The following is a 23,467-nucleotide window of genomic DNA, read 5'->3' as shown; positions in this document are numbered from 1 at the left end:
GTCTGGAGAGGCTCTGGGTGGCAGATGGTATTGCAGTGCCTGGGCCACTGGCATTGGGTCGACTGGGTGGGTCCCTCTGCTCTCCCCACCATCGCCTAACAGCCTGCTCCTGCCTCTGTCCGCAGAGATCCGCACGCAGCTGGTGGAGCAGTTCAAGTGCTTGGAGCAGCAGTCTGAGTCGAGGCTGCAGCTGCTCCAGGACCTCCAGGAGTTTTTCCGCCGGAAAGCCGAGATCGAGCTTGAGTACTCCCGCAGCCTGGAGAAACTGGCTGAGCGCTTCTCCTCCAAGATCCGCAGCTCCCGGGAGCACCAGTTCAAGTGAGAAGGGGCCAGGGGTCTGGGGCGGTGGGAGGCAGTGCTGGGGCTGAAGCAGAAATGAGGCAAGGACTCACTGGGGGCAAATGGTGTGCGTCTAGGGCCCGGGGTCTGCAGGTGACTTCCAACTCCAAGCCTCAGTCTTCCTCAGCGTAAAGTGAAGCTAGAAATAGTTGCTACCCATAAAGATGCTGAAGGGAATACACAAGGGACCCAAGAGAAGTGCTTGTCACAGAGAGTTAAGTGCTCAATAAATTGTTCTGTTGCGATTATCCCACCAAGCACCAGGCTCTGCGCTGTCTTCCATTTGGGCCAAGGTGACAGCCTACCTCCTTTCAGGACATCCTGACTCTCCCCAGTTCTCTTTTATCTGGGGGTGAGCCAGCCCATGTCTGCATTCCTTCAGCACAATGGCCTCAGAATTTCTTCCCTGTGAAACAGATGCTCAAAGCATTCCCCTTCCTTCCTCCCCTGGAGGACGGTGCCAGGCTTAGTTGCTGCCTTAGTTGCTTATTTACCTACACAATACCCTCCAGGGCCTAATTTCTCATACCCCAAGCTCTGATTTCGAGGAGGGAGGGAGGCTTGGTCCTCTTGGGCACGTCCCTGGCTGAGTTCTCCAGCTGCAAATGCCCCTAGTTCAGAACCCGCGGTGCCAGCCGCCAAGTGTGGGCAGGAGCCACGACCTCACCGGGATGCATCCTCCTACACCTGTCTCCCCCTCCGCTGTACTCCCTGGAGGTCCCCCTCCCCTGTGGGTCATCTCTCCAGTGAATGGCCCTCAACCCCAGGAGACCAGAGACTTGTTTCATCCTGCCTGCCCCGTTCTTCTTTCCCCTGGGTTCGATCTCTTTTTTTCTCTCTACGTAGCTTTAAATTGTGGTAAAATACACATAACATAAAGTTTACCATCTTAAATATATATATATATATATTTTTGCTGTACGCGGGCCTCTCACTGCTGTGGCCTCTCCCGTTGCGGAGCACAGGCTCCAGACGCGCAGGCTCAGCGGCCATGGCTCACGGGCCCAGCCGCTCCGCGGCATGTGGGAAATTCCCGGACAGGGGCATGAACCCGTGTCCCCTGCATCGGCAGGCGGACTCTCAACCACTGCGCCACCAGGGAAGCCCTTAAATATTTTAAAATGTACAGGAGTGTGGCATTAAGTACATTCACACTGTTGTGCAACCATCACCCCCATCCTTCCCCAGAACCCTTGCTTCATCTTACAAGTGTGAAACTCTGCACCCTGTAAATAATACCCCATTTGCCTCTCCCCCCGCCCTGGCACCCACCATTCTACTGTCTATCTCTATGAGTCTGACTGCTCTACGGACCTCATATTAGTGGAATCATACAGTATTTGTCCTTTTGTGACTGGCTTATTCCACTTCGCCTAATGTCCGCAAGGTATACCCATGTTGTCACATGTGTCAGAATGTCCTTCCTTTTTAAGGCTGAATGATACTCCATTGTGTGTATAGACCACCCTTTGTTTAGTTGCGTCCACCTTGCTCTCTCTGTCTTTTGCGTTCTGCTCCGGCCAGGGAGTGCTGTTCCTTTAAGCTCCCCTCAACATCTCCCTAAATCGGTGCCTCAGCATTTGAACACTCACTATTGTGCCTTCTTCCCTTGACATTTGGGGAGAAGAAATTGCTTTATTAAAGGGCAAAAATGTATTACACTTTTGCAAATACCATGCATGTTTTTCCACCCAATCTCATCTATTCAAACTTTCATTGCAGGAGGATGCTTCTGTTAATAACTCCCTCCCAGGCACTATCTGGGCCCTTTCATACATAATCTTGTTTTTCTGATATATTTTTTGGAGAAAGTGTGTGCTTTTTTAAATGATAAAAGTAAAATACTCATTGTATACCATTTAGAAAATGTAGAAAAGTAGAAGAAAAAAAAAATCACTCGCAGTCCCACAACTCAGAAGCTCACATTTTGTGCCTTTTCTTGCCTGCCTTTTGATAATAAAAACAACAGCGATGATTTATTGAGCACATTAACTGAGTACTTACTCTGAGCTGGATGGGTATTACTACCCCATCTTAGAGATGAGGACAGCGAAGCTCTGACTGAGTGGCTTGTACAAACATGTCTGTGGGCCAATTATTGGAAAGTGACAGATTTGAACCTTTGCTCTCATTCTGCCTCCTTGGCCTGAGATAAGAAAGGGCCTGCGTGTGGTCTGAGTAGCCATGGACTCTGAACACTCCCCTAAAACCACAGACACACTGCAGAAACCCATGTCTCTGGCTGTGCTGTCATGGGAGCCATCCAGGCTGTGTGATCCGGCTGGAGCTCAGCTCCTGCCCCTCTCCTTCCTCTTGGTTTGAAATCAGCTCTCTTCCCGTTCTCGGTGTGAACATGGTGGAGAGGAGGGAGGCGGGGCACTGGGGGAACATGGGCGGGCATCCCCTCTTCCCTTGCATTGCCTGTAATGAGCTCAGTCAGCCCCTCATGGCTTCATTAACCGAGGCCACCAGACAGAACAGGAGCCCCAGCTGGCAGTCCGGCCAAGCAGGCCGCTGGACACACTCTGAAAATGTCTAATTAGGGTGTGGCCCTGGCCAGTGCAGCTGCTGCAGGCCCTCTGCATGAGGCTAATGCTTTGGCATTGCCCCCGATGGCTTTTGGAAGCAGGAGTCTCCAGGGGATGCCTGGACTTGCCCTTTGACTCCAGGGCCAACCAGCCTGACCTCTGGCTGCCTCTTCTTTGGAGCTCAGTGCACAGGGTCTGTGCTGTGCTCTGTCCTGGCTGTCCAGAGAAGCCTTTTCCTGCTGTCTTGTAGATCCTTTATTAAGAGGGTCCACCTATCTGCCAGGTACCCTCTCAGGGTATGGGTCTGGTCATTTTATTCCTACTACACTGGGCCCCCTCGGGGCAGAGGTGGGGCCTTTGTGAGTGAGCAGGAGGAAGGGAGGAAGAAAGGGAGGGAGGGGATTTACTTGGTCTATGAAGTTCACTATGGCTGAGAGATTTGGTTCAGAGAGGGAATTAATTTGCCCGAGATCTCACAGCAAATTAGTGGCAAAACTGGGATGGGCACTGCCTTAGTCCACTTGGGCTTCTATAACAAAGTACCATGGACCGGTGGCTTGTAAACAGACATGTTTTTCCTCACACTGCTGGAGGCTGGAAGCCTGAGATCAGGGTGCCGACATGGTGAGGTTCCGGTGAACGCCCTCCTGTGGCTTGCGGACACCTGATTCTCCTTGTGTCCTCCCACAGTGAGAGGAACAGAGAGAGGAAGCAAGCTCTAGAGACTCTTACAAGGGCACTAATCCCATCATGAGGGCTCCCTTCCTCTCGCCCTTATCTAATCCTAATTTCCTGCCAAAGGCCCCATGTCCCAACACCACCACGTTGGGAGTAGGGTGTCAACATATGACGTCTGGGGCAACACAAACATTCAGTCCATAACAGGAGCTCACATCTCTTGACTCCAAGTCCATTGCTCCTCCTTTTGCTCCATGGGCTCCGTCTCTCTACGGCTCCAGCTGCTCCCTCTCCACCTGGGCAGCTGAAAAATTTACAGCTGCCCAGGAGGTACCCAGGAGGAGTCTGGGCTAGACTAACCCAGACTGAGTTCCATGTGGCACCTGATTCAAAGAAAGGCTCAGCTGGTGGCCCTGACAGTTTACCTGGGGCAGGTTGAACATTCAGAGAAAAACATCATCACATGTGTCTTTTCTACCATCACATATTTCTATTCTAACACTTTTTTCAAAGCACTCTGACGTCTTTGCTCTCTTACAATCCTGATGATAACCCAGGGATGCAGAGAGGGAGCCAGTGGTTTTATCTCAAGCCAACTGAGTGCCAGGCAAGCTGAGTGGGATTTTACAAAGGACACATCGTGAGCTGTTGAGTGAGAAAACCCAGGGCTCCTGGCTTCCAGCTCAGGCATCTCTCTCCGAAAAGCCATGTGGGCCATCATATTTGAAATGTGTATATTGAGGACCTCTTATTTTCTTAGACCGTGCTTCATGATGAAGACACAGGTTAATGAGACACTGCCCCTCCTCTCCCTCTCTCTCTCTCTCTCTCTCTCTCTCTCTCTCTCTCTCTCTCGCACGTGGCGTGGGGGATGTCCTCCATAGGTGGTGTGCTTGGGGCAGGCACCCAGTCCCTGAGGCCCTGTTCTTTGAACCCTGCCACCTGCTTGTTCTTTAGGCCTCAGCGTTTAGATGTCACTTCCTCTGCAAAGCTTCCTTGAGTCTGACCTGGTGCCTTCCTGTGTGTGCCCACAATATTCTGCACTTGTTGATTCGCTTATTCAGTAGGTATTTATCGAGCACCTACCACGTGCCTGGCCCTGGCTTACAGTGGCAAACAAGACAGACTTGGTTCCTGCTGTGGTGGAATTTACCACCTAGTGGAGGAGAGAGATGCAAATCAAACATAGAAAACAAATAAACGAATCCAATGATTGCTGGGATGGAACAATTGCTAGGGTCTGGGTTGGAGGGTCTAAGACAGCTTCCCCCACGTTCCCTGGCACTTTGGTGAAGACAGCTGTAAGGCTGGGCTCAGCTGGGCTGCCTCCCTCTCCACATGGGGCCAGGGCCTCACTTCAGTCGTGGGAGCTCAGGGCACCGAGGTGGCAGGAGGGCAATCCACAGTCTTCTTGGACCCCACCTCCAGCCCCTGCCGAGATTCTCTTGATCAGAGTGGTCTCAGCTCTAGCTCAAGGGAGGGAAAATAAAGCCTTCCTCTCACTGGAGGACTGTCAAAGGATTCGCAGCCCTCTTGAATCCTCCGCACTGAGCTAAAACGGCAGCCAGGGAAGGCTTCTGGAGGAAGTGGCATTTAAGCAGAGACCCGAGGGGTGAGAAGGAGCAGCCGTGGGGACAGTGTGAGGGGAAGAGAGGCCAATGGGGCTGGAACTGGTGGTGAGGAGAGCCATAGCCATCCTCAGTAGGAGTAGCATGATCTGATTTCCATTTTTGAAAGATCACCCTGGATTGGAGGGGACAAGAGTGGAGCTGAGCAGACTAGCAGGGTGTTGGGAGTATAGCTCTCTAGGCAGGGGTGACGAGGGCCTGGGTGATAGCAGAGCTGACAGAGAGTGGACAGGTGCTGGGAAATCTGTCAGAGGCAGAATTGAGGAAAAGAGAAGAATCTGTTATGGACTTGAGATGAAGGGACTTGAGAAGGGCCTAAGGCAAAAGCTGCCACCCTGTGTTGTAGTCACCTTTTTTCCTTGTCTGTCCCTCTTTTGACGACTGGGCTGCCAGCTCTGAGATGGAAGAGGGGGTGGCTGTTGACTTGGGGTCCCTAGCACCTGGCACCAGGTTTGGCATATGGTTGGTCCTCACTGAATGTTTGTTGAATGAATGAATGAAGGTCAGGTGGTAATTAATGTGACTCTGGGCTGGGGGTGGTTGGGGGCAGGGAAGGGGACATTTGTGGCTGCAGTAGGAGCTTGGGGAGGCCATCTGGGTGAAGGCAAAGGTACCACCAGTTGTGGTACCTGGCACAGGCACAGGGTTGCTGAGAGGACAGTCCTTCATTGGGGAGTCGGGAACGCAGAAGTTGAGCTCTAGTTTAGAGTGTGATCTTGACCAGCAGCTTCAGCGTCCCCATCCCGGGGGAACTTGTCAGAAGAGCAAAGGCTCTGGCCTCCCCTCAGACCCACTGAATGAGAAACTCTGGGGGGTGGGGGTGGGCAGCAATTTGTATTTTAACAAGCCCTCCAGGGGATTCTGATGGCCATTCACTGCTGAAGAGTTGCCCAGGATGATGACTTTCTAGGTGATAAATTGTTTACAGTTCACTTTCAGGTTGTGCTGGCTTTCCAGACCCCTCCTCTCCCCCAGCATAAAATGCATGATCCACTGCCCTTTTGCAGCCGGGCCAGATGCGCTGGCCTTTTCCTTTTTGAGGCTGGGAGCCTGTCCTGAGCAGGAATGTGCTGGGGAGGGCGGCACACGGGGACCTTAAGACCTGCCTCTGGGGGTAGAGGGGTGTCCTGCGAACAAATTTGGTAGGTCTAGGCAGCCAGAGGTTTCCTGGAACTAAGATTTCTTCTTCCTCCAGAGAAGTGTTTTCTGAAACTCCAACACCTTGAGCTGTCCAGCTGTGGAGGCTGGTGGTGGGGCGTGCGGGAGGAGGCAAAGAGAGCGAGAATGAGTAGAGGTGGGAAAGACTGCCACTCTGTGCCTCCCCTTAGAGATTCCCCATGAGAGGCTCTGAGAGGTTTTACAATAAATAAGCCTGTTGACTTCTTTCTGAAGGCTGTTTGACCACAGGATTCTCCCTCTCTCAGGATGTTTATTAATTTTTTACCAAACAAGCGCTCCTTGGGACCCAGTTTAAAAAGCTCTGTTGAGACAAACTCTGGATTCCCCTCTGGAATGTTCACGCTACATGCAAATAGTGTGGGAGGTGACACAGCCCCCTTCTTAGAATTCTGACTCCCTCCGTTTTTGACACCCCTGACCTTCCAGGGATATACCTGCTAAAAATGCTCCCTCCAGAAGTCTAAGTGTTGGTTGCTGCTATTTGGACAGCTGTGAAAAAAAAACAACAGGGAATTCTATTCAAATATGTTTAAACTGTGGAAAGTCAGAGTGTGGAAGGAGCTGGGAGGTGCTTGGCCAGTCAGTGAATAATGCTTAATATTCTCTGCACAGGAGGTTTGGAGCATCTCTTAGCTTCACGGAGCAGTTGAGAGGGAGGATTCAGTGAGCAGCTAAGTTGATTGCCAAGAAAATGCTTCTTTGGGGGGATAAAACATCACAGACTTTTTGTTTCCACAGATGTAGCATTTCCCTAAAAAGATGCTATAATTTAGACTTAGCCTTCCAGGTGAATCCTAAGGATAGAAGCACTTTTCTAGTGAGTAAAATGTGCAAAGGATTCATAATGAAAAGGTTTGCTCAGACCGAGGTGGGGATAACGGGGGAGGTCCTCCAGGTGGCGAATCGCATTTCCATTCATAGCTGCTGCTGTTACTATGGCTACCATCGCACCAGTGATGGCTTTCCAGTAATGCTGTCCAGAGCTGGTATTCTCCTAGGACAGGTTGCCAGCCGACTCTTTCCTGGTGGCTCTGTGTCTGTGCTGTGTAGGTTGTTTAATCTTTCAAATTCCCCCCATATCCATATTACCATACGCCCGGTGCCCTATAGATGTTTGACATGGATCGTGTCATTTAACCTTCATGGTAAACGTTGTGACCTTTGAGGCAGGTACTATCTCTGTCTTTCTAGTTGAAAACATTGAGGTTTTGTGAAATTAAGTAATTTGTCCAGAGGGACACAGCTAGAACAGGTAACTGGCAGAACTAGGATTTTTTTTAATATTTTAATTTTATTGGAGTATAGTTGATTTACAATGTTGTGTTAATTTCAGGTGTACAGCAAAGTGATTCAGTTATACATATACATATATTCATTCTTTTTTAGATTATTTTCTCATATAGGTTGTCACAGAATGTTGGGTAGAGTTCCCTGTGCTATACAGTAGGTCCTTGTTGGTTATCTTATATATAGTAGTGTGTGTGCGTTCATCCCAAGCTCCTGATGCAACTAACCCTCCCCCCGACGTTTCCCCTTTGGTAACCATAAGTTTGTTTTCGATGTCTGTAAGTCTGCTTCTGTTTTGTAAAAGAGTTCATTTGTATCTTTTTTTAAAAAATTAGATTCCACATATGGGTGATGTCATATGATGTTTGTCTTTCTCTGTCTGACTTACTTCACTTACTGTGATAATCTAGGATTCTAATCTTGGTTTAACTGGCTCCAAAGTGCAAAATTTCTTCTAGCTGCATGCCTCTCGGTGTGTCCCCTCACCTCTCTGGGCTGGTTTCGTGTTCCCGGAGAGTCAGCCATCAGACCACATCCTCCTCGTGTGGGCGTCAGAGGGCTCCTTCTGCTGGTCAGCTCATGCTCGTCTCCCCAGGGCCAGCTCAGGGCTCACCTCCTCTGCGAAGTCCCTGCTGCAGGTCCCAGGTTCGCAGTCACTGCTCCTCCCCTGGCCTGCCATGGTGATCTGTATGTCACTCTCCTGGGGCTCGGGTCAGATTATCAAGGAATGATCCAGTTCATACGTCTCGTTCTCCCACCTCAGTCTGCCAGCTGCTTGACGGCAAGGGGCCATTTCTAGTCCCTCTCTCTCTCTGACATACAATAGAAGCTCTATCAAAGTTTTTTGAATGAATAACTGAAAAGACCAAGATACTACTGAATACTTTCTTCAAATACTTGAAGGAAATAGACTTGTGGGGATGCTGAAGGAGAGAAGTGAGGTCCAAGGATAGCATTTTCAGAAAAGCAGACTTTAACTTAACCTTGAGAACGTTCCAGTAGCCAGAGCTGTCCAGCAAGAAAAGGGCTGCCTTGGGAGGTGTGAGTGCCCAATCCATGGAGGTGTGCACACAACACAGTTGGGTGTTTTAGGGGCACATTGTGAAGGCTTGTCAGACCGGATCAGTGTTCCTCAGAATGAGGGAGGGATCATCGATAGCATGTGTGCCATAAATAGTGACTGATCTTTTCAGTTCTCTTTCAGTCTTTGTGGTTATAGTTTGGTTCTAGTGTGTTGCTAACACCTCTCTAACCCTCCATTTAACAAACAGACAGCAGATCTTGGGTATCAGCCTCTGCCTAGGATTCAGTGATACTGTTTGGAACTTACTTTTTTCCAGTAACCTTCTATTTAGGGCAAGTAAAGCTGGTTTTTAAATTTTTATTTTAACTAAGACTAGGGAGAGTCCTTTTTGTAAATAAATCCATTTAAGTAAAAAGAGACACTCGACAGGGAGGTATGAAGTATGGTGGTGTGCAGGATGGCAGAAATCCTGAAGCCAACATGAGATACCCCAAGGGCCCCTGCCAGCTCCTCCTGGAAAGTGAACATCTTTCATCTCCACCCTCTTCATCCCCCACCTTTGTTTTCATTGCTGGGAGGGATTTTAAGGCAGGAGGGTCAGCCCCTTGAGTGGTCTTTGCAATGGCTATAGCCCCTTATCCTCCTTCCAGTTTTTCCTTCTGGGGCCTCTCCAGATCCTACACCCAGTTTCCTGGAATCCTCAGAGACTGTAATCAGCAACTTCCAAAGTATTAATATTAACCAGGACGTGATTTATTTATATTTGGATATGCTTGATACACATAGATATGTGTATATCATTTGAATTTTATTCTAAAAATGAAAATAGAAGTTGTAATAAAGATAAAATAGATGTTGTTGTAATTAGCAAGCAGTGATATGCAGGGGTTTAGTTTTGACTCAGTTCCATTAGGCAAAGAGGACAATAATGATCTTCCAAGATTATACAGCACCTTACACTTTGCAGAGTGCCTTCCTAGCCTTTAGCTGCTTAAATCCTCCCAAGAGTCCTGGTGGGCTGAGGGAGTCAGGGAAGGTGTCATCATCCCCATCTGACAGGCAGAGGACCTGAAGGCCAGACAGGGTGGGCCTGGCTTAGGATCCCCGCTGGCTGGTGAAAGAACTGACCGGAGGAACTGTGGGTCAGCGCCCTTCCTCTGCCAGGTGCTGCACGTACCACGTGATGCACCCATTTTGCAGGTGGATAAACCAAGGCAAAAGTTCTCACAGGGAAAGAGAAGATGAGGTTGGCCAGACGTTGCCTAATGAGGCAGGAATTTTTGTTCCAGTACCAAGAATACATTCAGCGAGTCAAAAGGGAGCTCAGGAGTGCTGCTGAACCAGACCCAGTGTGCCATCACTTTGAGGTGTGAGGAGTGATCCTCAGGGTGGAGGGGGCGTCTCCGGACCATTGGCACTGGGCCTTGAAGTACACATAAGGGTTTACTGGGAGAGAAGGTAGTAATGGGAGGAGGAAAACCAACATTTATAGCAAACCTACCATGGGCTGTATGGTCACATACATCAGTCAATGGATTTTCCCAATAGCCAAGTGAGGTGCTGGTGGCAATAATAGTGATGCCAGTAATAATGATTATTACTATTATCAGGCACTGGGTTTGATGCTGAGAGTGTCTTATGAATTACCTCATTTAATCCTTAAAGCACCACTGTGAGGTAGGCGTTATCAACCCTGTTTTACAGATAAAGAAAGAAAAGGTTTGACTAGCTTCCCAGTTCACCCAGCTGGTGAGGAGCAGAACTGGTATTTGAACCCCAGCCTGTGACTCCATAGCACCCAGCATGGGTAAGCAGAACCTGCTTCGGGCAGGTGACCCAGTGGATGTAGTTCTTCCCTTATGGAATGACTGTCTCAGGGCTGGTGTCAGCCAACAGCAGCTTCTAAGTCAGCAGATCTCAGCTTCATGAAGGGGCTGCCCTGCCCTGAAGCCTCACATCCACTGTTTGCCACCCGGTGACTCCCAGGCAAAGCCCCAAATTCTCCTCCCTCACCTGGACAGCTGCTCTGCCTCCCACCTGGCCTTCCCGCCCAGCGATCATATCACTGGACCATTCAAAACCTTCATTCAGCCTTGACCTTCGAAGTCCTTCGTGGTCTGGCTCCTCCCTTCCTGCCACCTTTTCACCATGCCCTGCATCACTGCTGCCCGAGCCCAAAAGAACTTCTTTCAGCCCCGGAACATCCATGTCTTGTCTGACCTCACAGCTTCACACTCAGCCTTCCGTCTGCCTGCAGGATATGTCTGTCTTTGTGTTTCCCATCCAGCAAACTCTTACGTGTGCTTCAAGCCCACTGCAAATGTTTCTGTGATAACCCATCCACCCTGAGGCAGAATGAGCCGCTCCCTCCCCCACTCCTCTGAGATCCCCTTCCTCACACAGCATAATATAGGAAACGTCTGTTACTCTCCCCTGCTCAGCATCCCTCCCTTCTTCTTTTGATAACAAGACCTAGATTTTCCTCTGGGGAATCATCCCTGAACAATGGTGAGCCTGTGACCAGCATTGTATCCTCTTGGTCACAGAGCTTTAATCTAGTGACCTGCAATCCAGGATTTTTGGTGGAACAGGTCGGGAAAAGCCCTCTTTTTACTGGGATTATTAGCAGTCAGGGTACTTTTGGTTTGAAGAGGGCCTGCCTGAGAGTGAAGCCAGTACAGAGAGAGGAAAGCAGAGCCAAATGATAGAGACCAGGTCCCGCTGACATCCTTTGAGCCCCTGGATGCAGCCATGCCTGAGGGCAACAACCTCCTATTTCTTTACATTTTTTTAATTAAAATTTTTGATCCTGAAAATTTTTCTTCCTCCCATTACTACCATTTTTGTTTAAGCCAGTCTGAAGTAAGTTTTTCCTTCACTTCAACTAAAGGTGTTCTGACCAATGGCCATAAGACTTCTTGGTTTGCCTTAAGTTCAACTACTAGATCGTGAGCCTTCTCAAGGCTCATCCAGTCATCTTTTTAATCGCCTGGGACTGGACGGTGCCTATTAGCACATGGCAGATACTCAAAGGATATTAGAAGAGTGAGTGAATGAGTGAATGAATTAGAGTCTGCCAAGGGCTCTGGAGGGATACAGGGAAATATGAGAGGTTGTTCCTGCCTTCAAGGGGCTTATAGAATAAGTGATGACACAAGCCCACATGTGTGGAGGGCAACTGACGAGTGAGTTAAGCGAGAAGATAAAAAATGTCATCTGGAAGTAACTATACGAGAAGATTGAAATGAGTGGTTCAGACAGAACATTCTGTGGATCTCAGGTGATCCCTGGAGGAAAGGCCTTTGAAGTAGATTTTGCTGCGTGGAGTGAAGAGGGGAAGGCATTCCGAGCGAGTGAATGCACAGATGCGAGGTGGAGATGCATGTGACCCAGGAAGAGTCCTTCCCAGGTTTCAGCAGCCTCACTTTCTTGTCTTTGAAGCTAGATACATAAAAGTGTAGAAAATAGCCATTCACTGTTTCCATTTTTGTGCTTCTTGTTAGGCTTTTCAAATAAATAAGTTGGGGAATTGGGAAAAAAATCCTTTGTCAGGTCACATGTTTACATTTGGTTTTGAAATATATGGTTGCTCTTGTCACAGAGGTCTGAAAGGCCCTCACTGGCCACTCCGTCCCTCACGCATCCATTTGATGGCTGAGGCAGTAAAGCCTCAGACAGGTCGAGCCGCAAGCCCAAGAACACACAGCCAATTAGCAGCAGAGCCATGCTCCCCAACTCCCAGTACAATAGACTCAGAAGCCTTGGGGGGCAAAAGATAGGTAAATGAAGAAGCCCATTCCTGGCGCAGAGCTTCACCCACTGCCTGGAGCAGAAAGGGGGATGAGGGAGAGGGCTGGGCAGGCAGCAGATTGGGCCTTAAATGGGCTTTAAATGCTGGCGGAGGAGGTTAGACTTTATCCTCTGTGTCGTAGGTCCATTTGCTCCTCTGATGGACCACAGGAAAGATGCCCAAGTGACCATGTAAACTCTCCTCAGACTCCTGATCCACTTGGGGTAGTAGCCTACTAGGGGTTGAATTTTGTCCTCCAAAAATTCACATGTTGAAATCCTAAACCCCCAGTACCTCAGAGTGTGACCTTGTTTGGAAATAGGGTCTTTACAGAGGTAATCAAGTAAAGATGAGGTCATTAGAGTGGGCCCTAATCCAACATGACTGGTGTCCCTATGATATAAAAAAAGGGGAATTTGGACATAGACACACATCCAGGGAAAACATCACGTGAACATGAAGGCAGAGATTGGGGTGATGTGTCTACATGCCACGGATCACCAAAGATGGCTGGAATACCAAAGATGGCCAGCATACCGCCAGAAGCTGAGGGGGGGACACGGAACAGAGTCTCTCTCACAGCCCTTAGAAGGAACCAACCCTGCTGACACCATGATCTCAGACTTCCAGCCTCCAAAACTGAGAGGCAATACATTTCTGCTCTTGAAGTGACCCATCTGTGGTGCTCTGTTACTGAAGACTGGTGTCCAGCAGTACACAGCCCAGATGCTCATTCTGTCCCTCAAGGCCCTGGTCTATGCTGCCTCTGTGGCCTTGTCTCCACCCCTTGGACATCCGCTCTGCCCTCGGGAAGGCGCCCATGCACGCAGAGCCTTCATGTCGACTGCTGGGGATGCTCTCCCTTATCCCTAGGCCACTGTACAACCTATGCATTTTTTTGGTCCCACCTCATCCTTCTGGGCACTTTTCACCTATCAGCTGACTGTGTGCCCAGACCTGCCTGACACCAGAGAAACAGTGGTGAAGAGGACAGATGTAAGCTGGAAAGGGGTCAAAGACAGAAACAAAAAGTAAATGAACAGGACGGATGTCAGCCGTGGTAGTGCTGTAATAACGATAAAATGGGGTGGTGTACTAGAGATCCAGGAGCCGCTGGGGGGCAGGGAAGGCCTCAATCAGGAGAAACATCTCAGCTAACGTCTCAGTGACAAGAAGGACCACCTCCATCTTCCCTGGGTGAGGTAAACTCCCCCCCCGCCCCCCTCCGTTATAGACTCAGGAGGCACCATGCATTTCTCTCTCACAGCTCTTATCACCGACGCCATTTCCTATCTACTTACGTGCTTATTTGATTGTCACCTGAGGCCCCTACTGGACCGTAAGCTCCATGAATCAGGGAGCATGACTCACTTTGCTTAGCACTGTCTGGCACAAAACATGGCACCCAGTTAATATTTTCAGAATTAATGATTCATGCTCCCAGCAAGGACAAGGAATTCCAAATCCTGATTGGGGCAACTTAGGTAGCAAGAGGTTAACCATACTTTTTGGGCCCCGGAACTAACTGAGGGAGTGCTTTTCTGAGCTTTGCTGGCAGCTGCCCAAGCAAGCGTAGTGCAAGACCCTGGAATGTCTTGGAAGCGAGTGGGAAGCCAGAGGCAGGGACTCCGCGTCTTGGGGACGGGGTCAGCTGCAGGAGCTCCCCTCCCTCCCGGAGGGACCACCATCCCCGGGCAGTGGATTTGCATTCATCTGCATTTGGATGGGACTCAACAGGCCTGGAAATGGGTTCTGTTTGCTAAGTGGAATTTTCCGGTGCCCAGCCAGAAGAAGAAGAAGGGAGAAGCTGGCTCACTGCTGATTTCATTTTCCCAAGTCACCAGCTTGGCGAGGCCTCGCTCCTCTAGCTGCAGTTGCTTGGATCCTCGTACCCAGCTCCCCTAGCCAAGGAAAGAAAGCTGTGACTCACCAGAAATTTTCGTTGCTGTTTTCTGGCTGTAAAAAGTAAAATACATACACATCTATGTGAAAGTTCTCAATTATACCTTAGCTCAGCAGCTTCCACCTGCTCTGTGGACACAGGGATGCAAGACTGGAAAAGGAGAAAAGCCCTCCAGATGTGCCTTAGAGGACAGAACGCCTGCCCAGGTTCATTTTGGCATCTTCCAGAAGTGTGGCTGCAGCAGGCAAAATGGCTCCTAGCATGGAGAGCTGGATCTCAGGTCAAAGGGGTCCTGTTTTCAAAAGGGACAAGTAACCTCCTGAAAAGAGAAGGCCGGTGTCCAGCTCTGCCATACGTGGCCTGGATGCTTCTTCCTGCGGTCCCGGTACAATCCAGATGGCCCATGGGATGGTGATCAGTGCGCTGGCCGGAGCCCTCGGGACCCCGCACCTGCCCCTCTTCTGCCTTGCTCCCTGGGCTCTAGCCACACTGGCCTTCATTCGGTGCCTTAAATGCACCGAGCTCCCTGCCCCGCAGTGAGCCTTTGCCCATTCTGTTCCCTCTGCCTGGAATCGTTACCCACAAGCCCACTCTCCTGGCCCCTTTACCTGCCTCCCCCATCTCTTCCTTTAGAGCCTAGCTGAAAGGCCCCTTCCTTAGGGACACTTTAGAGACCCCCGAAATACGGCCAGGTCCCCTCGATATGAGTCCTCATGCACGATGCTCTCCTTTCTGGCACTTTCTGTGGCTGTGACTCCATCCACACGTGCTGAACTCTCTGAGGGTTATGTGTCTCCCCCACTGGACTGTAAGCTCCGTGGAGGCAGGAGCTGTGTCTGTTGCGCTCCATGTCATGTCCCAGGGGACTGGTCCATGTGAAATATGCAATAAGAATGTATCGAGTGGGGGAACTGCTGAATGACCCTGGAGCTTTTTTCTGGTGTTTAACACCAAGGTTGACAATATGGTCTAAGTAGGCAGGCCACAGGGGTTAAGAGACCTGCATATAGTCACACAGGCAGTATGGACTTAGGGGTACCCCTCCCCCCCCAAGTCCAGGTGTCTTTCTGTTTCATCGTGTCTTTCTGTCTCACCATGCTGGGCCCCATCTGTGGCCTTCCCTCTTCTTTCTGACGTGGTGAGAGCCAGGTACCATTGTGGCCAAGGCCACAGATGGCAGCTCTCCACAGAGCGGTCAACTCCACCCTGACCCTGGCTGTGGACAGCCCTGTTCACCCCGGTCTTTTAGTTTACAAGTGAGCTGCCCCACACGAGGGGAGCCAGGGCTGGGAGAAGATGGGGAGAGCAGAAGCAGCCTCCCGTGCTGGAGTGGACCCAGAGGATGGACGCTGCTGGTTGCACGGCAGGCCTGGGACAGTGTCTGCAGAGGATGGGCTGGCACATCATCCCCATTGTAGGCCTCTTCCAGCTCACCAGGGCAGGAGGAGCGCAGCCCTGCCCCATCCCTCCAGCTGCAGCCTCGACAGGCCTCCTGAGAATTTGCCTTTTCTGCCACGTGGTGGTCACGTGCATTTGTAAAGAGTTCCAGGTCATTCCATGGTTTCAAATATCATCCAAGTGCTTGTTGCCGGCGTCCACATTTATCTCTCTAGCCCAGATATCGCCTTCTGAGTGTTCCACAAGCCCTTTAGACTCGCCGTCTTCAAATAAAACTCATCGCCTTCCTTCCCTACCCTGCCCCTGTAAATGTTCCTCATCTCTGTAAATGCTACCCCTGCTCTCAGGCACCCAGCCTGAAAGACTTGGAGTCATTCTGAGCATCTTCTTTTCCCTCCCAACCAGTTAGTCTCAGGGTCCGGTCAGTTTACCACCTAAATGTTTCTTGAATCCCTCAACTTCCCTCTTGGCCCCCTCAAGCCCATCCTCCACGCAGTAGCCAGAGTGAGAGTTTGAAAGTGGAATTTTATCCTTTCACTCCCCTGCTCTAAACCCCTCAGTGGCTCCCCGCCAACCTCAGGATGAAGCTCAAACTCTCTACTGGGACTTAAGGCCCTTAACTATGTGGCCTCTTCCTAATTCTCCAACCTTGTTTTTCACTCTCCCCCCATCACTCCAGGACATGATGCTTGAGTCCCCTTGACTATGTTTGACTCACCAACCTGCTCTCTCTAGGCCTTTGTTCATCATATTTCTCCACCTAGAAAGCTCTCCACTGTCAAACTCCATTCCAGCCTTTAGTTCTCAGTCTAGAAAGTGCTTCCTCCAGGAAGCCATCCATGCTCACCCCTCCACCAGATCTGGGCGAGGGGGCCTCCTCTGCCCCATAGTCTCCTTCCCATCACTACATTTATGAGGCTGTATCATCATCTTCTGCTTCCTTGTGTGTCTCCCTTACCCGAATGCAGCCTTGTGGAGCAGGGTCTTGCCTGCTGTGGTTACTGCTGCATCCCCAGCCCCTCGCCTGCCTGGCACGTACACACGGAGACAGACAATGAATGAATGAAAAACTGAATGAACCAAGGCCTCATCTCCTCAGCAGCCACTCACTTTAGCTTGACAAGTCCTTGGTTGCTTTCGGGTAACTCTCCCCTCCTTGCCTCTGCTCCTTCTGCCGCCCCTGTAATCCCGTCTGCGTCTGTGTTGCCTCCTGCCCACAGCTGCTGATAAGGAAAGCGCCTCCTTTCCACTCTTTCTTCTAACCAGTCTCTCCCTGGCCAGGTGACCTAATTAATGGTCCCCAAGCTGTCCCAGCACTTTTGCACCCTTTCAAGACCTTTTTCCTTTCCCCTGAAACTTACCTTCTGGCTGTGACTTCCATAAATTTTGCACATTTAATTCCCTGATGCTGTTCAATTCTTGCATCCCAGGCTGAGCTCAGCCCCTGAAGTAATTTAGGTAACAGCTCAATTATCTCATCTCTCCTTTCATCTTTGCATTTCCATCGCCACCTAGGAAGCTGTGGAAATGGGATGTAAAGTATTTTCTGCCCAAACCCACTTCTCCCCTTGCAGTTCTTATCTTGGTTCATGTCATCAGCATCCAACCAGTCGCCTGAGATCCAAATCTCAGAATCACCATCCACTTCCCCCTCCCCCACCCCCTCTCTATTTCCAGGAAGTCTCCAAGATTCTCTGCTCTCTTGGTGAGGAGTCTCTTAAATTCACCCTTCTCTGGCCACCACCCAGGCCCTCATCATCTTTCTTTTCCTGGACTAGGGTCACCTCCTGACTGGTCCTCCTGCCTCCAGCCCCACACCTCTGCCCACACCCATCCAGTCCTCCACTCATCCACCTGTTCATCCATCCACCCGTCTATCCACCCAACAAGCCACCCACCCACCAACCCATCCACCCACCCACTCATCTGTCCATCACCCTCCAGTCTGCCCACAATGATCTTCCTAAGACACACATTGGTTAGATCATACCTCTGCTTAAATAACTTCCATGACTCTCCACTGCCTACAGCAGGCATTCTTAACCCTGGATGCACATTAGAATCTTATAGAGAATGTTTTAAAAATACCAAGGTTCTACCCCCAGAGATTCTGACTTAATTGGTCTTGGGTGGGGCCTGGGTCTTGGTGTTTTTTAAAAGCTTCCCAGGTGATTTTAGTGTGCAACCTGGGTTGAGAACCATATGGCCTAGATGATAAAATCCCAACTCATTAGGCTGGTGTTCGATTCCCCACAATCAAACCTTTCACCTGTCTCCCCATCCTTATGTCCTCCCCTAACACGCTCACAATTCTAGCTCTGCCGAGCTGCTTCTCTATCTTTGTATCCACAGGTCCCTCTGCCTACAATTCCATCTCTCTGCCCCTCTATTTGGAAAACTCGTACCTATTCTTCAAGACCCAGCACAAATGTGACCTTTTCTGTTGGGTTTCTCTTCTACAGCACCTACTACATGTCAGGCACATTGCTGGGCACTGGATATGGTGACTAAGACAGAAACAGTTCCTGCTTTCACAGAACTTCGAGTAGGGTGGTGGGTGGGGAGTGGAAACTCCTTAAGGCAGGAATTCTCAAACCTGAGAGTGCATCGCAATCCTCTGGAGGGCTGGTCAAAACACAGGTGCTGGTCCCACCTCCAGGATTTCTTATTAAGTGGTCTGGAGTGGCCCCGACAATTTACATTTCCAACAAATTTCAAAGTGAAGCTGATGCATCTGGGCTGGGGACCACCTCTGAGAACCGCTGCCCTAGAGCGAGGTCCTCCGAGGCACACTCTCCCGGGAGTATCATTTAAGCCAAGACTCAGAGGAAGAGAGAAGAGCAGGGGCTCACACATTCCAGATGGCACAGCGCGCGTGAAGACCCCAGGCGGGAAGAAGCTGGCAGGAAAGCAAAGGGGCCTGTGTGACGGGGACGTGGAGTGGGCTCCGCGTTTTCTCCAGCTTCTCGCGCAGAACGGGTGCTCTGCATGTTTCTATCCCAGCGCTTCAGCACCTTCCACTGTAATCCTTCTGCCTCAGCCACCTCATTAGGAGCCCCTCCGAGGCAGGTCTGTGTCCACGCTCACCCAGAGCCCACCTGAGACCTGACACGGAATAAATGCTGAGGGATTTGGGCTGGGCTGTTGGATTTCAGTGTTCTGGCCTTTTCTCTAGACTATAAACAAAGGAGAAACTGCTTCGTTTCTCTTACAGCATAATGTCTCCTCCATTTTCCTTAGAGGTCTCTAACACATCCATCCTCTCTCTCAACCAAATTCCTTTCTCCCAAATTCCGACTACCTGGGCAGATTTTTAAGCCTGTTTGGTGACAGAAAGAAAAGTCAACTGGCCTCTCCTCACCTATCCTTCCCAAGCCCAGGGTTTGGGTGCAGTGAGGGGTGTACGTGCTGTGGCTGCCCAGAGGCCCTCAGGGCTACGCTTCCACTTGGCTTTGGGAGGATGATGTGGTCAAAGCGGAAGTCAGCAGAATTCCCTTCCTCAGAAACACTGATCGTGGGAGGCCGCATTTCCTCAGAGAACCATGGCCAGCCCCCTGGGGGAGCCAGGCAGGCCTGGGGGACTGGACCTTGAGCCAGTCACCCTAGGTGGTGGATGGCCCTCTGCCCCAACATCACCTTCCTGCCTTGGAAAGTGGAGGAAGGGTCTTAGGTCAAGTACACATGCCAGATGCCCCATGTAGCAACGTGGGATTATTGGTTTGATTTTGGTTTCTGATTGTCCTTTACTGTCTTCCTGGACACTATATACACTTTATTGAGACTAACAGAGGGGTCTTTGGTAAAGCACAGAGAAGAGAAATATCCCCCATTTCATTTTTGGAAATATCCCATTTCCCAAGTTTTGGGAAACACTGGTGCATAGATCTGTGGTTCTCAGACTTGCGTGGGAATCAGCAGCTTGGAGGGCTTGTTAAAACCCAGATCACCGGGTCACCTCCAGAGGTTCTGATTCAGCAGGGCTGGAGTGAGGCTCAAGAGCCTGCATTTCTTATAGACCCCAGGCGATGCTGCTGCTGGTCTGGGGACCCCGACACTTTGAGAACCCCTCTTTTAGCATAATGCCCAGCTAGAGGACACTAAGAATGTGTCAGTCCTTGAAGGACAAAGATTTGTCTTGTGTGTACTTCACTCAAAAGCAGATTTCCTTAGGCTCTCTTCCCAAGTATAGAACCTGAAATCCTCCGGGCCCTCAGCTCCACTGAGGGGCAAAGGAATGTGTTTCCAAGAGGCCAAGAGACCAGGACTGACCCTGGAGGAGGACAAAAAGGTTAAGAGCCTGAGGGACCCCCAGGGGTTGGGGGAGGCAAGGAGGGGAAGGAAAGGGTCCACTTTTTGTTCTTTCCCCTGGATATTTCTAGAACTCATACAAGAATTTCAAGCACAACTGGTTTAGTATTTCTTAACTCCAGGGAAGACAGCTTCCTCTCAGAAGGGAGAGATACATGTAGCAAGTGCTACATCCAGTGGGAGAGTAGGACGGGATAGGACTTCTAGTCAAAGACCTGGGTTTTGGCCCCAGCACTGCTCTGTGACCTTGGGAGGGTTGCTTCCTCATGGTCTCTGTTGCCCCAGCTGTTAAATATGTTATAATTAAACGAGTTTGAAAGGGCCCCATGAGGGTCAAAAGAGCCACGGTGGGTGACAACGTAGAACACTGTGTGGCTGGCAGTTTCAGTGGAGCCAACTTGAGCTGTCTTGGTTTCCACAGGAAGGACCAATATCTCCTCTCGCCCGTGAACTGTTGGTATCTAGTCCTGCATCAGACCAGGCGGGAGAGCCGAGACCATGCCACCCTCAACGACATCTTCATGAACAATGTCATCGTTCGCCTCTCCCAAATCAGCGAGGATGTCATCAGACTCTTCAAAAAGGTGGGTACTTGGGCCACCCGAGTTTCTGCCCCAGGCTGGCCTTGGCAAGACAGCCAGCCATGGTGGGGTGTGGTCTGGGGACATGGGACCAGGGGTCAGGCATGTTGAAGGGTGCGGGGTGCTGAGGCCTGGACTTGGTACCGCAGACCCTGAGTTTGAGTCCTGGATGTGGCTGGGGGGCTCAGCCACTTCAGCGACCACCATCACCACAAAAATAAAAACCTTTGCATGGTTAGGTAAGTAGTACACTCATTGTAGGAGATTTGGAAACAGAGATGAGCTCACACTTATATAAAAAATAAAATTCAAAAACAAACAAACACTTAGAAATTAACATCACCTGAAATGCTGTCACTCAGCCATAATCACTTTGGTTATCATAGGAACTTCTTTATATGTACATATGTAAATACATTTTCTATGAGTGCTGATTTTATACACTTTCTAGAATATGTATGTACTTTTCCCAAATGAGATCAGACAGCATATACGATTTTACTCTCTGCTTATGTCACCTAACAAATTATATAACACTGGATTACAAAATTTTCCCATATCAATAAATATAATTCCACAACATTTTGAAAGATTGCATAGTATTTCATCATACAGTTGTACCCTAGTTTATTTAACCAATCCCTTATTGTTGAACACTTCAGTGATTTCCATATTATTATAAATACTGCTGCTGTGAGCTTCTTTTATATACACCTTTGTCACATTCACTGCTATTTTTTTAATTGAAGTATAGTTTATTTACAATATTCTATTAGTTGTAGGTGTATAGCATAGTGATTCAGTATTTTTGTAGATTGTACTCCATTAAAAGTTATAAGATAATGGCTATATTTCCCTGTGCTACACAATATATCCTTGTTGCTTATTTATTTCATTTATTGTAGTTTGTGTCTCTTAATCCCATACCACTAATTTGCCCCTCTCCCTTTTGGTAACCAGTAGTTTGTTTTCTATATCTGTGTGTCTGTTTCTGTTTTGCATATACATTCATTTGTATTGTTTTTTAGATTCCACGTATAAATGATGTAATATAGTATTTGTCTTTGTCTGACTTACTTCACTAAGCATAATATTCTCTAAGTCCATCCACATTGCTGCAAATAGCAGACTTTCATTCTTTTTTTATGGCTGAATAATATTCCACTGTATATGTATATATAGATATACCACATGTACTTTATCCATTCATCTGTTGATGGGCCACTGCTACTTTCTTTTTTTCTTTAACATCTTTATTGGGGTATAATTGATTTACAGTGGTGTGTTAGTTTCTTCTGTATAACAAAGTGAATCAGCTATACGTATACATATATCCCCATATCTCCTCCCTCTTGCGTCTCCCTCCCATCCTCCCTATCCCACCCCTCTAGGTGGACACAAAGCACCGAGCTGATCTCCCTGCGCAATGCAGCTGCTTCCCACTAGCTATCTGTTTTACACTTGGTAGTGTATATATGTCCATGCCATTCTCTCACTTCATCCCCGCTTACCCTTCGCCCTCCCCGTGTCCTCAAGTCCATTCTCTATGTCTGCGTTTTTATTCCTGTCCTGCCCCTAGGTTCTTCAGAACCTTTTTTTTTTAGATTCCACATATATGTGTTAGCATATAGTATTGGTTTTTCCCTTTCTGACTTACTTCACTCTGTATGACAGTCTCTAGGTCCATTCACCTCATTACAAATAACTCAATTTTGTTTCTTTTTATGGCTGAGTAATATTCCATTGTATATATGTGCCACATCTTCTTTATCCATTCATCTGTTGATGGACATTTAGGTTGCTTCCATGTCCTTCCTACTGTAAATAGTGCTGCAATGAACACTGTGGTACATGACTCTTTTTGAATTATCGTTTTCTCAGGGTATATGCCCAGTAGTGGGATTGCTGAGTCATATGGTACTTCTATTTTTAGTTTTTTTAAGGAACCTCCATATTGTTCTCCATAGTGGCTGTATCAATTTACTTTCCCACCAACAGCTCAACAGGTTCCCTTTTCTCCACTCTCTAGCATTTATTGTTTGTAGATTTTTTGATGATGGCCATTCTGACCAGTGTGAGGTGATACCTCATTGTAGTTTTGATTTGCATTTCTCTAATGATTAGTGATGTTGAGCATCCTTTCACGTGTTTGTTGGCAATCTGTATATCTTCTTTGGAGAAATGTCTATTTAGGTCTTCTGCCCATGTTTGGATTGGGTTGTTTGTTTTTTTGATGTTGAGCTGCATGAGCTACTTGTATATTTTGGTGATAAATCCTTTGTCAGTTGCTTCATTTGCAAATATTTTCTCCCATTCTGAGGGTTGTCTTTTGGTCTTGTTTATGGTTTCCTTTGCTGTGCAAAAGCTTTTAAGTTTCATTAGGTCCCATTTGTTTATTTTTGTTTTTATTTCCATTTCTCTAGGAGGTGGGTCAAAAAGGATCTTGCTGTGATTTATGTCATGGAGTGTTCGACCTGTGTTTTCCTCTAAGAGTTTATAGTGTCTGGCCTTACATTTAGGTCTTTAATCCATTTTGAGTTTATTTTTGTGTATGGTGTTACCGAGTGTTCTAATTTCATTCTTTTACGTGTAGCTGTCCAGTTTTCCCAGCACCACTTATTGAAGAGGTTGTCTTTTCTCCATTGTATACTCTTGCCTCCTTTATCAAAGATAAGGTGACCATATGTGCATGGGTTTACCTCTGGGCTTTCTATCCTGTTCCATTGATCTATATTCCTGTTTTTGTGCCAGTACCATACTGTCTTGATTACTATAGCTTTGTAGTATACTCTGAAGTCCAGGAGCCTGATTCCTCCAGCTCCAT

At 48.7% G+C, this 23,467-nt stretch overlaps 1 protein-coding gene across 6 annotated transcripts in view; it reads left to right on the top strand.

The window, feature by feature from the left end:
* SRGAP3 (SLIT-ROBO Rho GTPase activating protein 3) overlaps window positions 1-23,467 on the top strand; it is a 251,994-nt gene that overhangs the window by 116,176 nt on the left and 112,351 nt on the right. For all 6 annotated transcript variants that reach the window (XR_002178216.3, XM_073787605.1, XM_019944655.3 and 3 more), the window contains exons 2-3: window positions 126-318; window positions 20,484-20,646. Coding sequence is in view for 5 of the 6 variants with exons in the window: in XM_073787605.1 (XP_073643706.1) it covers window positions 126-318; window positions 20,484-20,646 (356 nt within the window). In the remaining variant the exon portion in view is untranslated. The remainder of the gene's footprint in view (window positions 1-125; window positions 319-20,483; window positions 20,647-23,467) is intronic.

The sequence above is a fragment of the Tursiops truncatus genome, chromosome 10, assembly GCF_011762595.2.
Source record: "Tursiops truncatus isolate mTurTru1 chromosome 10, mTurTru1.mat.Y, whole genome shotgun sequence".
Classification (NCBI taxonomy): domain Eukaryota; kingdom Metazoa; phylum Chordata; class Mammalia; order Artiodactyla; family Delphinidae; genus Tursiops; species Tursiops truncatus.
Note: the sequence above shows the minus strand (reverse complement) of the source record. Positions and strands in the feature narration are given on the sequence as shown.